General features: G+C 45.5%; 1 protein-coding gene across 1 annotated transcript in view; it reads left to right on the forward strand.

The window, feature by feature from the left end:
• mmp23ba (matrix metallopeptidase 23ba) overlaps nucleotides 1-15,602 on the forward strand; it is a 38,226-nt gene that overhangs the window by 14,246 nt on the left and 8,378 nt on the right. The window contains exons 4-7 of the mRNA XM_059952415.1: nucleotides 3,333-3,500; nucleotides 6,933-7,097; nucleotides 10,148-10,258; nucleotides 11,029-11,155. Of these exons, the coding sequence (XP_059808398.1) occupies nucleotides 3,333-3,500; nucleotides 6,933-7,097; nucleotides 10,148-10,258; nucleotides 11,029-11,155 (571 nt within the window). The remainder of the gene's footprint in view (nucleotides 1-3,332; nucleotides 3,501-6,932; nucleotides 7,098-10,147; nucleotides 10,259-11,028; nucleotides 11,156-15,602) is intronic.

Here is a 15,602-nt window from a genome sequence, read left to right on the forward strand (position 1 = left end):
ATCCTCCACCTAATTCTATTCCTACTCTCACTGTCGCGTGGCACAGGCAGTAATCCCGAGATTACTACCTTTGCAGACCTTCTTCTTAACTGCCTTCCTAACTCCCTATACTCTCGTTTCAGGACCTCTTCCCCTTTCCTACCTATGTCATTGGTACCTACATGTACCACGACCTCTGGCTCCTCACCCTCCCACTTCAGGATATCTTGGACACGATCAGAAAGGATAGAAAGGTATCGAAAGGATAGACAGGAAGGCAATGTGGCTTTGTCAGGAATTGACTAAATAAAACACAGGAGTAGAATTAGGCTATTTGGCCCATCAAGTCTGCTCCGCCATTCAATCATAGCTGATCCTTTTTTTCCCTCCTCAGCCCCACTCCTTGGCCTTCTCCCCATAACAGTTGATGCCATGTTCAATCAAGAACCTATCAAACTCTGCCTGAAGTACACCCAACAACCTGGCCTGTGATAACAAATTCCATAAATTCACCACAATCTGGTTAACAAAATTTCTCCGCATCTCTGTCTTGAATGGATGCCCCTCTATCCCGAGGTTGTGCCCTTTTGTCCTAAAATAAGTCAAAGTCAGCATGGATTCTGTCAAAGGAAATCTTGCCTGACAAATCTATTAGTCTTTTGAGTAAGTAACAAGCAGAGTAGACAAAGGAGAGAGAGTGGATTTTTGGAAGGCATTTGATAAAGGGCAATCTGTGAGGCTGCTTAACAAGATAAAATCCTATGGTGTTGCTGAAAAGATACTGGCTTTGATAATGGGATGGCTGACAAGCAGGAGGCAGTGAGTGGGAGTAAAAGGGGTCTTTTCTGATTGGCTGCCAGTGACTAGCAGTGTTCCGCAGGGGTCCATATTGGGACTTTTCACATTTCACATACTTTTCACATTGTTTGTCAGTGGTTTGGATCATGGAAGTGATGGCTTTGTGGCAAAGTTTGTGGATGATATGAAGATAGGAGGAGGGGCAGGTAGTTTTGAGGAAACAATGCACACTGAGGGCAGGGAGCGACCACTCTCCAGTGAACATCGACAGCTCCTTGGTAGAGATCATTAAGAGCACCAAATTTCTTGGTGTTCACCTGGTGGAGAATCTCACCCGGTCCCTTAACACCAGCTCCATAGCAAAGAAAGCCCAGCAGCATCTCTACTTTCTGCGAAGGCTGAGTAAAGTCCATCTCCCACCCGCCATCCTCATCACATTCTACAGGGGTTGTATTGAGAGCATCCTGAGCAGCTACATCACTGCCTGGTTCGGAAATTGCACCATCTCGGATCACAAGACCCTACAGCAGATTGTGAGGTCAGCTGAGAAGATCATCAGGGACTCTCTTCCCACCATTACAGACATTTCCACTACACGCTGCATCCGCAAAGCAAACAGCATTATGAAGGACCCCACGCGCCCCTCATACAAACTCCTCACCCCTCATAAATGCTTCTCCTGCCACCTGGGAAAAGGCACCAAAGCATTCGGGCTCTCACGACCAGACTATGTAACAGTTTCTTCCCCCAAGCCATCAGACTCCTCAATACCCAAAGACTGGACTGACACCAACTTACTGTCCTCTACTGTGCTTATTGTCTTGTTTATGATTTATCATAATGCCTGTACTGTTTTGTGCACTTAATGCAGTCCTGGGTAGGTCTGTAGTCTGGTGTAGTTTTTGTATTGTTTCATGTATCACAATGGTCCTGAAAAACATCTGGTTTTTACTGTGTACTGTACCAGCAGTTATGGTCAGAAGGCCAATAAAAAGTGATTTGACTTGACTTGATTGCAGCAGGACTTAGACAAATTGAATGAATGGGCAAAAAAGTGGCAGATAGAGTACAGTGTTGGGAAATGTATGATAATGCATTTTGGTAAAAGGAACAATAGTGCGGACTGTTATCTAAATAGGGAGAAAATTCAAATATTAGAGGTGCACAGGGACTTAGGAGTCGTCGTTCAAGACCTCCAGAAGGTAAATTTACAAATTGAATCTGTGGTAAAGAAGGCAGATGCAATGTTGGCATTTATTTCAAGGGGAATAGGATATAAAAGCAAGGAGATAATGCTGAGCCTTCATAAGACACTAGTTAGGCCACAATTGGGGTACTGTCAACAGTTTTGGGCCCATATCTCAGAAAGGATGTGTTGTCATTGGAGAGTCTCCAGTGGAAGTCCGCAATGATGATTCCAGCAATGAAAGGGTTAACATATTAGGAGTGTTTGGAGCTTTGGGCCTGTACTCACTAGAATTTAGGAGAATGTGTGGGGATCTCATTGAAACCTACCGAATGTTGAAAGGACTAGATAGGGTGGATGTGGAGAGATGTTTCCTATGATGGGGGTATTCAGAATTACAGAGCACAGCCTCAAAATTGAGGGAAGACCTTTTAGAACAGAGGTAAGGAGGAATTTTTTTAGCCAAGAGAGTGGTGAATCTGTGGAATGCTCTGCCACAGACTGCGGTGGAGGCCAATTCCTTGTGTATATTTAAAGCAGAAGCTAATAGTTTCCTGACTGGTCAGGACAACAAAGGATATGGCGACAACGCTGGTTTATGGGGTTGAGTGGGATCCAGGATCAGTCATGGTAGAATGGTGGAGCAGATTCAATGGGCTGAATGGCCTAATTCTGCTCCTATATCTTAATTTCTTATGGTTCTTTCCCTCCCCACTCCTCTCCCCTCTCCTTACTCCATCTCCTTTCCTCTCTCCCTTCCCCCTTCTCTGCCATCTTCCCCCTCCACCCACTCTCTTCCACTGGAACCCCCCCACTCTGTTCCACTTTCCTCTTACCCCACTCCTCTCCTCCTCTTTTCCCACTTCCCTACTCCTCTCCTCTTTTTTTCCCTTTCCCCACCCCCACACCGCTCCCTTTCCCTGCCCCCACCCACACTCTTCCCATTCCCCTCCCCACTCCACTCCCTTCCCCCTTTTAACTCCCCCCACTGCTCTTCCCTCTCTCTTCTCCTTTTGCCCTCAGCTTTCACCCTCTCCTATCCCCTCTACAATGTCCATCCCCATTCCCTGTCCACATTCCCCAACTCCCTTCCACATTACCTCTCCTCTCCCACTCCACTCACCTTTCCCTTTCCCTACCCCCACCCATTCCTCTCTCCTTTCCCCTTTTCTCAATTCCCTCCCTGACTCTTCCCCTTTACCCTTTGCACCTCTCTCACTCCTCTCCCCTTCCTGTCCCATTTCCACCCCTCCTCCCCCCTTCTTTCTTCCCCTGTTTCTCTTTCCCGTCCCCACACTCCCCTGTACCCCTCTCTCCCCAATGGTGTTCCCTAATTAGATGATATTAACACTGTCATCTGCTTTTACAGGATTTTATTCCATAAATCACACCGATTGCCTGCAGATTCCTTCGCATCCATGTTTTGATGGAATAACGGGAGAATTGGCACATGCTTTCTTCCCAACCAATGGAGAAATCCATTTTGATGACTATGAGCACTGGATATTGGGAAAAACCCGTTTCAGCTGGAAGAAAGGTAACATTACAGATGTTTGAAAATGCTACCTGTTAAACTTTGGTAGTGAATTCAGCTCTGGTGATCACTGTGTCGGTGAGGGTTACTGAGGTTCCGTTCACTGTGTCGGTGAGAGTTACTGAGGTTCTGTTCACTGTGTCGGTGAGCGTTACTGAGGTTCTGTTCACTGTGTCAGTGAGGGTTACTGAGGTTCTGATCACTGTGTCGTTGAGAGTTACTGAGGTTCTGTTCACTGTGTCAGTGAGGGTTACTGAGGTTCTGATCACTGTGTCGTTGAGAGTTACTGAGGTTCCGTTCACTGTGTCGGTGAGAGTTACTGAGTTTCTGTTCACTGTGTCAGTGAGGGTTACTGAGGATCTGTTCACTGTGTCGTTGAGAGTTACTGAGGTTCTGTTCATTGTCGGTGAGGGTTACTGAGGTTCTGTTCACTGTGTCGGTGAGAGTTACTGAGGTTCCGTTCACTGTGTCGGTGAGAGTTACTGAGGTTCTGTTCACTGTGTCGGTGAGAGTTACTGAGGTTCTGTTCATTGTCGGTGAGGGTTACTGAGGTTCTGTTCACTGTGTCAGTGAGGGTTACTGAGGTTCTGATCACTGTGTCGTTGAGAGTTACTGAGGTTCTGTTCACTGTGTCGGTGGGGGTTACTGAGGTTCTGTTCACTGTGTTGGTGAGCGTTACTGAGGTTCTGTTCACTGTGTCAGTGAGGGTTACTGAGGTTCCGTTCACTGTGTCGTTGAGAGTTACTGAGGTTCTGTTCACTGTGTCAGTGAGGGTTACTGAGGTTCTGTTCACTGTGTCGGTGAGAGTTACTGAGGTTCTGATCACTGTGTCAGTGAGGGTTACTGAGGTTCTGTTCACTGTGTCGGTGAGAGTTACTGAGGTTCTGATCACTGTGTCGGTGAGCGTTACTGAGGTTCTGTTCACTGTGTCGGTGAGGGTTACTGAGGTTCTGATCACTGTGTCGGTGAGGGTTACTGAGGTTCTGATCACTGTGTCGGTGAGAGTTACTGAGGTTCCGTTCACAGTGTCGGTGAGAGTTACTGAGGTTCTGTTCACTGTGTCGGTGAGGGTTACTGAGGTTCTGTTCACAGTGTCGGTGAGGGTTACTGAGGTTCTGTTCACTGTGTCGGTGAGGGTTACTGAGGTTCTGTTCACTGTGTCGGTGAGAGTTACTGAGGTTCTGTTCATTGTCGGTGAGGGTTACTGAGGTTCTGTTCACTGTGTCAGTGAGGGTTACTGAGGTTCTGATCACTGTGTCGTTGAGAGTTACTGAGGTTCTGTTCACTGTGTCGGTGGGGGTTACTGAGGTTCTGTTCACTGTGTTGGTGAGCGTTACTGAGGTTCTGTTCACTGTGTCAGTGAGGGTTACTGAGGTTCCGTTCACTGTGTCGTTGAGAGTTACTGAGGTTCTGTTCACTGTGTCAGTGAGGGTTACTGAGGTTCTGTTCACTGTGTCGGTGAGAGTTACTGAGGTTCTGATCACTGTGTCAGTGAGGGTTACTGAGGTTCTGTTCACTGTGTCGGTGAGAGTTACTGAGGTTCTGATCACTGTGTCGGTGAGCGTTACTGAGGTTCTGTTCACTGTGTCGGTGAGGGTTACTGAGGTTCTGATCACTGTGTCGGTGAGGGTTACTGAGGTTCTGATCACTGTGTCGGTGAGAGTTACTGAGGTTCCGTTCACAGTGTCGGTGAGAGTTACTGAGGTTCTGTTCACTGTGTCGGTGAGGGTTACTGAGGTTCTGTTCACAGTGTCGGTGAGGGTTACTGAGGTTCTGTTCACTGTGTCGGTGAGAGTTACTGAGGTTCCGTTCACAGTGTCGGTGAGGGTTACTGAGGTTCTGATCACTGTGTCAGTGAGGGTTACTGAGATTCTGTGAGGGTTACTGAGGTTCTGTTCACTGTGTCGGTGAGGGTTACTGAGATTCTGTTCACTGTGTCGGTGAGAGTTACTGAGGTTCTGTTCACTGTGTCGGTGAGAGTTACTGAAGTTCCGTTCACAGTGTCGGTGAGGGTTACTGAGGTTCTGATCACTGTGTCAGTGAGGGTTACTGAGATTCTGTGAGAGTTACTGAGGTTCTGTGAGAGTTACTGAGGTTCTGTTCACTGTGTCGGTGAGAGTTACTGAGGTTCTGTTCACTGTGTCGGTGAGAGTTACTGAGGTTCTGTTCACTGTGTCGGTGAGGGTTACTGAGTTTATGTTCACTGTGTCGGTGAGAGTTACTGAGGATCTGTTCACTGTGTCGGTGAGAGTTACTGAGGATCTGTTCACTGTGTCGGTGAGGGTTACTGAGGTTCTGTTCACTGTGTCGGTGAGAGTTACTGAGTTTATGTTCACTGTGTCGGTGAGGGTTACTGAGGTTCTGTTCACTGTGTCGGTGAGAGTTACTGAGTTTATGTTCACTGTGTCGGTGAGAGTTACTGAGGTTCTGTTCACTGTGTCGGTGAGAGTTACTGAGGTTCTGTTCACTGTGTCGGTGAGAGTTACTGAGGTTCTGTTCACTGTGTCGGTGAGGGTTCGTGAGGATCTGTTCACTGTGTCGGTGAGAGTTACTGAGGTTCCGTTCACTGTGTCGGTGAGAGTTACTGAGGTTCCGTTCACTGTGTCGGTGAGAGTTACTGGGGTTCTGTTCACTGTGTCAGTGAGGGTTACTGAGGTTCTGTGAGAGTTACTGATGTTCTGTTCACTGTGTTGGTGAGGGTTACTGACTCATTTCCAATTTTACGAGATGTTTGGATAGGAACATGGATGGTAGAGCTGTGGAGGGCTAAGGTCTGGGTGCAGGTTGACGGGACGACAGAATAACAGTTTGGCGTGGACTAGATAGCTGAGGAGCCGGTATCTGACTCTACAGGATGTTTAATCATTGATCTTTTGTTACTTGTTCAGATGTAATTAATAAGCAACCACTGTTGACGGCCTCATTGAAGGGATGTAGCATGCCTACAGATTGTCTGTAATGATAACATTGAGGCATTTAAAGCTGCTGACCCTCTTCGCCTTGCATCACAGATGTGGGTGTCACTGGGGCCCATTCCCAGGTCATTTCCATGGGTTTGGAGTTGCGTCTTGGTCGGGGAGAGTAAGGCTGATTCCATTAAGGAGGATTGAAATAGAAAAGTTTCTGATAATCTAATAGGTTTGTAATTTCCTTATTGATGCTAGTCTTTTCATAACAAATTATTTACATAAAATATAGAATTAATTAACTGTATCTGATATTTAATAAATTTTCATTTAATTAATTAATTAACTGAATTCGGCTTCCCCAGTGGCTGTGATAGAATTCAACCTCGTGCCTATGTAGACCTGGTCCAGGCGCTGGATGGCTATGTTACTGAGCAGTGACATTGTGTGTGAATCTGAAGTTGTGGGAGCACCACGAGCCCGTGTTCTCAGACACCGACTGACTGCGTGACTGTGATCTCTGTTGCAGTGGTGTGGCTGACTGACCTGGTACATGTGGCTGCCCATGAGATTGGACACAGCCTCGGTCTAATGCACTCACAGAATTCGAATGCAATTATGAACAGAAATGCCACTCTACTGGGAAAGGACCAAATCACCCAGGACGACATGTGGGGCATCTGGAGGCTTTATGGTGAGATGATGCTCCGTTGCGTGAGGGTGATGAGGTTTCATTCTGTTTGTAGGGCCTGAGGTAGCGGGCCACTCCTTCCACAATCTCCTGTTCTCCTCACCGATTGTCTCTGGGTTCCCAGCGTTGCCCCAGTATCAAATGGTTAAGAGCCAGCTACAAGTTCCCGTTTCTTACATCACTGTCATTCTAATTATTTATTTAATAATGCACCATAGTATCAGGCCATTCTTGCCCAACGAGCCTGCACCAACCAAACCAACCGCCCATATGTCTCTGGGATGTGGGAGGAAACCGGAGACACGGGCAAGAATGTGCAAACTCCTCATTGACAGCAGTGCGAATCGTACCCGGGCCACCAGACCATCATACTGTTACTCTGTGCTCTGCTCTGCTTCCGTGTGAAGGGAGAACCCTGTGGCCAAGGAGTTTTCTTCTTTGGCGATGAACTCTGGAGGTAGGGATTTGGGATTGTAATTTAAAGCTCTGGATCCACCCACAATTTCCCAAAACTCCCCGTCCTCACTGCCCAGCTACTGGAGAGGAGAGAGTAGGACAAGTCTTTGCTCTGCACTGTAGAGAAACAAACACAACACACTGATGTGGGGTTCAGCAGAAATGTCCGTCTCCAAAGGTTGGTGAGGGTGTGAAGCTGCTTCTCATGAGGGGAGAATTTAAGTCCTTTGTCCCACAACATCCATGCCTACTGCAAGAATCTGCAGAAAGTTGTGGACATCACAGACCGACCTCCCCTCCATGGACTCAGTCGACACTTCTCACTATCTCAGTAAAGCAGCCAGTTTAATCAAAGACACCACCCACCCCCGACACTCTCTCTTTTCCATTCTTCCACTGGTCAGAAGTTACAAAAGCCCGAAAGCTCGTATTTCCAGGCTCAAGGCCAGTTTCTACCCCACTGTTACCACATTAGTATGAGTTTGATTCTTGGCCTCTCATTCTACCTGGTTATGGTCTGTCTAAAAACCTCTTAGACACCACCAAACTATGTGAATCCACTCTGTACCCTGGTCAGCCATTCCAGGCACCTATCACTCTCTGTGTAAAAACACTTGACCCTCACGTCACTTTAAAATTCCCCCACACTCCACTTACATCCTCTGGTGTTTGACATTTCTACCCTGGGGGAAAGATTCTGATGGCCTATCCTATCTACACCTCTCCTCAACTTCTGGCACTTTAAGAAAAGCAACACAAGGTTTCCTTAGAGCTTCTACTCTCTAATCCAGGCAGCATCCTGGTGAACCTCATCTTGGTAAACCATTTTGCTCCTGTTTTCCCTTGAACTACCTCAATGTACTGATCTGAAGAAAGGATCTGTCTGAATAACATGCAAGATGTTTTCCACTCTACCTTGTACATTTGACAATAATAAGCCAATTTACTAATTTTATCCATCCACCATCGTGCTCTGTCTCCAGTCACCAAACTATTGCTGTTTTTTAAAAACGAACTGTAACATGACTAGATGGGCCAAATAGCCTGCGCTGTGCTGTAAATCCCACAGATGTGATCTGTGCTCTGACAATACCTGATTATAGTTTTAACGAATCAAAAACCTTTAAATATACTCAAAGACTTGGCCTCCACAGGCACCTGTGGCAATGAATTCCACAGATTCACCACCCTCTGGCTAAAGAGATACCTCCTCATCTCTGTTCTAAATAGTTGTCCCTTTATTCTCAGGCTGTGCCCTCTGGTCCTAGACTCCCCCCACTATAGGAAACATCCTCTCCACATCCACTCTATCTGTGCCCTCTGGTCCTAGACTCCCCCACTACAGGAAACATCCTCTCCACATCCACTCTATCTGTGTCCTCTGGTCCTAGACTCCCCCACTATAGGAAACACCCTCTCTACATCCACTCTATCTGTGTCCTCTGGTCCTAGACTCCCCCACCATAGGAAACATCCTCTCCACATCCACTCTATCTAGGCCTTCCAATATTTAATAAGTTTCAAAGAGACCATCCCTCTCCAGCGAGTACAGGCCCAGAGCCTTCAAACACTTCTCATATGTTAACCCTTTACAGACATCCCACCTCTCCCGGAAGATCCGGGAGTCTCCCGCATACTGATAGTGGCTCCCTGACGCCCACAAATTATATACAATATCCTGGAAATCGATTTGTTTTTAAAGAGAGAGGGAGAGGTTCCAAAAAAAGAAAATATAAAACATACTTCACCCCAGACTACACTAAAGTGTACCCCTGCCTAATAGGGGTCAAAAATAATGACAGTGTTGCTTGCTGCACTGTTTGCAACTGTGACTTTTCTATTGCCCATGGGGGGTTAAAATGTAAAAGACATGTTGAAGTGAGTTTAACAGGTGTCATTCATTCATTAGCACAGCTAACGTTATTTAAACTAGCTGGCTAGCTGCTAAGGATGATGCACCATCAATAACTCTCGGAGACGGGAGGCGAATGATAGGCTTTTATTAGCTGCAAGAGACCACCACACAACATCCTGGAGACTGAGGGGGGGAGCAGTGCCTCCAAACGCCTTTATACAGGGGTCTGTGGGAGGAGCCACAGGAGCAGTCAGCAGAGTGGGGGGCGCGTGTCGAGACAGGTATATGTAGTTCACCACAAAGGAGCGACTCTATGCAGACATCCCACCTCTCCCAGAAGTTCTGGGAGTCTCCCACAAGTTGATGGTGCTACCTCCCTGAAATGAGTTTTTGCAGGGTAGGATGTCTGCCTTTCATTCCTCAAATCATATTCAAAGAAAGCTTTGCATTCTCCACTGCCTTTGGAAACGGTGCAAAAAAATGAATCTCAGGGTAGTATATGGTAACATATATGTATTTTGATAATAAATTTGTTTTGAACTTTGAACCTCTTGCTGCTATAGACACCTGGGACAGTCGTGGTGACAGAGGAAAGTTCCACATTGAGGGGAGGAGGAGAGCAATATATCAACGCAGACTCTGAGTTCTGCGGCTAAGTACAGAGCCAGCAGTGAAGTACAAGGCCAGGATGTGCAGCAAGTTGGGGAGCTCGTACTGAACTGTGACTATTCTCTAATTGAAGGTTGCCTGGACAGACTGGATGAATGCCCTTCCTGGGCACAGAATGGTTTCTGTGAAAGTCGTCATGCATTAATGATGAAGCATTGTCCGTACAGTTGTAACTTCTGCAGAGGTATGGTGTTATGGGTCTGTCAGTGTTCAGTCACCAGCTCTCTTTGCTGCGCCACAGTGACTTCACTTCATTGTGTTAGGAATAACTCTGCCATTCAAACATGGCTGATTTATTATCCCCCCTCAACCCCATTTTCCTGCCTTCTCCATGTAACCTTTGACACCCTGACTGATCAAGAACCAATCAACCTCCACTTTAAATATATCGGATGACTTGGCCTCCACGACCATCCATGATAATGAATTCCACAGATTCACCACCCTCCGGCTGAAAAAATTCCTCCTCTGCTGTTCTAAATGGATGTCCCTCTATTCTGACTCTGTGCCCTCTGGTCCTAGACCATAGGAAAAGTCCTCTCCACATCCACTGTATTTAGGCCTTTCAATTTTTAATGAGATACCCTTCATTTTCCTAAACTCCAGTTAGTGCAGGTTTAGAGCCATCAAATGCTCCTCATATGTCAACCCTTTCATTCCTGGGCCAATTTTCGTGAGCCTCTTGACCATTGAAGGGGTAGCAGACGTGAAAGAGTTACCACACAGTGATTACATTTCTGGTGATTTGATTAGATCAGACACAGTGTCATCACAAACTGCACCCACTACTGAACACTGCACACTATCTTGGAGTTTACTGGAGATTTGTTTAAACTGTATGTGATCCTCCATCTCCCACGCTCCCCACCCCTGTGAGTTGAATGTTGATTTGAAAGTGAGTTTATGAAAGTAGAAGTTAGAAATAACCTAATTATAAACATTTTTGATTTGCAGACCCCCCTGTTCCTACCATTCCTCCCACACCTATTCCTCCCAGGACCAAGGTCAAGCGAGTTCCCAAAGGAAGAAAGGTGACAGTTCGTTGTGGACAAAAGATTGCCCATAAGAAGGGAACATTGCAGTAAGTGTAATGTGCTTCATATTCATACTTCATCTTCATTTAATTCCATTCTGGGCAATAAGACAGGCTCAGGGGACTGCAGGTAAAGATGCCTTCACTCTGTTCAAGCACAAACTAGTGATCATAACTCTATTGGCTCTAATGATCTTTCCCAGGCACTGGGTGTGAAAACGGTTGTTCGTTCCTCTGTATGCTTCTCCATTGCAAGTAACTTCTGCAGAGGGTTTCAAACCAGAAGACAGAGACTCTTAATCTTTGGGGATGACCCCAGGGCATCAAATCCACTACTATTCAGATGAAATCAATCAATTCAGTATTTCTTAACATCTGGTTAGACTTTTTCCTGGAGCAGAAATGGCTAAATCAAGCCAGCATAATTTAAATGTGTTTGGACAAAAGTACAGGGAGGATGGCGGAGATAAGATTTTTACACAGAGCGGTGGGTACATGAAATGTGCTGCTGGTTGGGAGATTTAAGAGACTTTTAGATAGGCACAAGGATGATAGAAAAATGGAGGGTTATGTGAGAGGGATAGATTTTGTTGTTGTTGAGTGCCGTTGAGTCATTGACGACTCATGGCAACCCTATGGATAGTGTCGTTGTCCATAGTGTTTTCATGGCAAGATGCGGAAGTAGATTGCCAGGCCTTTCTCTGCTACTGCCCAGGTTGGGGCCTGGCCGGATTTCTCCGCGCAGATACCGCTGCTGCCCAGGCTGGAACCTGGCCAGATTTGAACTCAGGTCCATCTGCCTCGAAGTCCAGTGCTGATGTCACTACACAACCAGCCGGCCCAAGGTCGATACTCCCAAGGATGGTATTAATGGATTTGTGGCAAAATTTGCCAATGATACAAAGATAGTTGAACGAACAGGTAGTGTTGAGGAGAGTTTAGGGGAATGGGCAAAGAAGTGGCAAATGAAATACAATGTTGAAAAGTGTATGGTCAAGCACTTTGGTGGAAGAAATAAACAGGCAGACTATTATTCTGAGAGAATTCAAAATGTAGAGATGCAAAGAGACTTGGGAGTCCTTGTGCAAAATACCCTAAAGGTTAACCTCCAGGGTGAGTTGGTTGTGAAGAAAGCAAATGCAATGTTGGCATTCATTTCTAGAGGTACAGAATTTAGAGCAGGGATGTGATGTTGAGGCTCTATAAGGCACTTGTGAGACCACATTTGGAGTATTGTGTGCAGTTTTGGGCTCCTTATTTTCGAAAGGACATAACAATATTGGAGAGGGTTCAGAGAAGATTTTCAAGAATGACAGACAGACAGACAGACATACTTTATTGATCCCAAGGGAAATTGGGTTTTGTTACAGCCGCACCAACCAAGAATATTGAAGAAATATAGCAATATAAAACCATAAATAATTAAATAATAATAAGTTAATCATGCCCAGTGGAAATAAGTCCAGGACCAGTCTATTAGCTCAGTGTGTCTGACAGTCTGAGAGAGGAGTTGTAAAGTTTGATGGCCACAGGTAGGAATGACTTCCTATGACGCTATGACACTATGATTCCAGGAATGAAAAGGTTACCGTATGAGGAACTTCTGACAGCTCTTGGGCTGTATTCCCTGGGGTTCAGGAGAATGAGGGGGGATCTCATAGAAACATTCTGAATGTGAAAAGGCCTGAACGGATTAGGTATGGCAAAGTTATTTCCCATAGTAGAGAACTCTAGGACTAAGGGGCACGACTTCAAGACGTCAATCCTTTTAGAACACATGTGGTGAAATTGCTTTAGTCAGAGGGTGGTAAATCTGTGGAATTTGTTGCCACGAGCAACTGTGGAGGCCAAGTCACTGGGTGTACTTAAGGCAGAGATAGATAGGCTCTTGATTAGCCAGGGCATCAAAGGGTATGGGGTGAAAGCAGGGGAGTGGGGATGACTGGAGGAATTGGATCAGCCCATGATTGAATGGTGGAGCAGAATCAATGGGCCGAATGTCCTACTTCTGCTTCCATATCTTATGGTCTTATGATCTTGGAGTAGGTTAAAAGGTCAGCACAACATTGTGGGCTGAAGGGCCTGTATTGCACTGTAATGTTCTCTGTTCTATATCCAGTTCTCCTTGGGAAATGTTACTGATCTCCATTCTTTGTCTGGAAATTAAATCTCTGCCTTTGCATTTTGATCTTCTGTTCACCACTCAGTTTAATTTAAATAGATGCTTATTATCTAAATTATTACTGCAGCTTAAAGATCTGGAAATAAATTGCCCAGGAATGAGGCCAGCCTTGCTCTTGTGGAAGTAATCTGTTTACCAGAGCTTTAAGATGATTAAATTGCAGACGTTGCTGGTGTCATGTGTCCATGGAAGCTTCACTCAAACAGTGCTGTGTTGTAGTGTGCACCGTTATATCTTCAGTAGTGGATGAATAAGAAAGAGGTTTCTTGATAAAGTTCACTCTGGCTTAATATCCTGAGTCAGGAGAGAACAGGCTCTGTGCCTGTAGCTCAGCCACTAGTGCTGGCATGGTGGTGGAGTAGCTACCATTGGCTGAATGGGTTCGATCAGCCTCAGGGAGTTCGATAAATTGGGCTCTTAGTTGAAACCTGAAATGTGGAAGAAGGCAGTGAATCTGTGGAATTCATTGTCATAGACAGCAATGGAGCCCACATCATTGGGTATATTTAAAGTGGAGGTTGATAAGTTCTTAACTAGTCTGGGCATCAAAGATTACAGGAATAAGGCAAGAGAATGGGGTTGAGAGGGTAAATAAATCAAACAAGACCATAACACATAGAAGCAGAATTAGGCCATTCAACCCATTGAGTCTGCTCTGCCATTCCATCATGGCTGATCCTGGATCCCAGTCGACCCCATACACCTGCCTTCTCACCATAACCTTTGATGCCCTGACCAATCAGGAAACTATCAATTTTCGCTTTAAATATACCCATGGTCTTGGCCTCCACTGCTGTCTGTAGCAGAGCATTCCATAGATTCACTACTCTGGCTAAAAAAAAAAATCCTCCTTGCCTCTGTTCTAAAATGTCACTCCTCAATTTTGAGGTTGTGCCCTCCAGTTCTGGACACCCCCACCATAGAAGACATCCTCTCCACATCCACCTTATCTAATTCTTTCAATGTTTGGTAGGTTTCAATGAGATCCCCGTGCATTCTTCTAAATTCCAGTGAGTACAGGCCTAAAGCTGCCAAACATTTTGCATATATTATCCCCTTTATTCCTGGAATCATTCTTGTGAACCTCCTCTGGACGCTCTCCAATGATAATACATTCTTTCTGGGATATAGGACCCAACATTGTTGACAATACTCCAAGTGCAGCCTGACTAGGATCTTATAAAGCCTCAGCATTATCTCCTTGTTTTTATATTCTATTCCCCTTGAAATAAATGCCAATATTGCATTTGCCTTCTTTACCACAGACTCAACCTGTAAATTAACCTTCTGGGAGCCTTGCACGAGGTCTCCTAAGTCCCTTTGCACCTCTGATGTTTGAACCTTCTCCCCACTTAAATAATTGTCAGTATTGTTGTTCTTTCACAAATGCATTATCATACATTTCCCAACACCGGATTCCATTTCCCACTTTTTTCCCATTCTTCCAGTTTGTCTAAGTCCTTCTGGAATCAAGCGGACTGTATTCATAGAACATAGTACAACACAGGAATAGGTCCCTCAGCCCACAATATTGTGTCAGGCTAATTAAATTAGAAATCAATTGGCCAACTAATCTCCTTGGCCTACAAAATATCGATGTCCCTCCAATTTGTTACATCCATGTGCCTATCTAAATGTCTCTTAAAAGTATCGAATGCACCACCACCATCACCCCAGGCAGTGCATTCCAGTCACCCACCACTCTCTGTGTAAAAAAAGCTTGCCCCTCACATCTCCTTTGAAATTATCCCCTCTCACCTTAAGTGCTTGCCCTCTGGTATTAGACAACAATGAGAAAAATATGTCTATACTCTACCTAAGCCTCTCATAATCTTGTAAGCCTCTATCAGATCTCCCCTCAGCCTCCACAACTCCAGAGAAAACAACCCAAGTTTGTTCAACCTCTTGTTATAGCTCATGCCCTCTAATCTAGACAGCATCATGGTAAATCTCCTCTGCACACTCTCAAAAGCCTTGACATCTTTCCTATAATGAGGTGACCAGAACTGTATACAATATTCCAGATGCAGCCTAACTGGAGTTTTATCAAGCTGCAACATAACTTCCTGACTTTTGAACTCAATGCCTCAACTAATTAAGGCAAGCATGCTTTAAACCTTCTTAACCACCATATCAACCTCTGCAGCCACTTTCAGAGAGCTATGGACTTGAACCCCAAAATCCCTCTGTTCATCAATACCGTTGAGGGTCTTGCTGTTAACAGTGTACTGTCTCTTTACATTTGATGCAGCAGTTCACATTCCACAACTGGCTGGCTTAAACTCCACCTGCAATTTCTCCACCCATATATGC

This window comes from Hypanus sabinus, chromosome 27, assembly GCF_030144855.1.
Source record: "Hypanus sabinus isolate sHypSab1 chromosome 27, sHypSab1.hap1, whole genome shotgun sequence".
Taxonomy (NCBI): domain Eukaryota; kingdom Metazoa; phylum Chordata; class Chondrichthyes; order Myliobatiformes; family Dasyatidae; genus Hypanus; species Hypanus sabinus.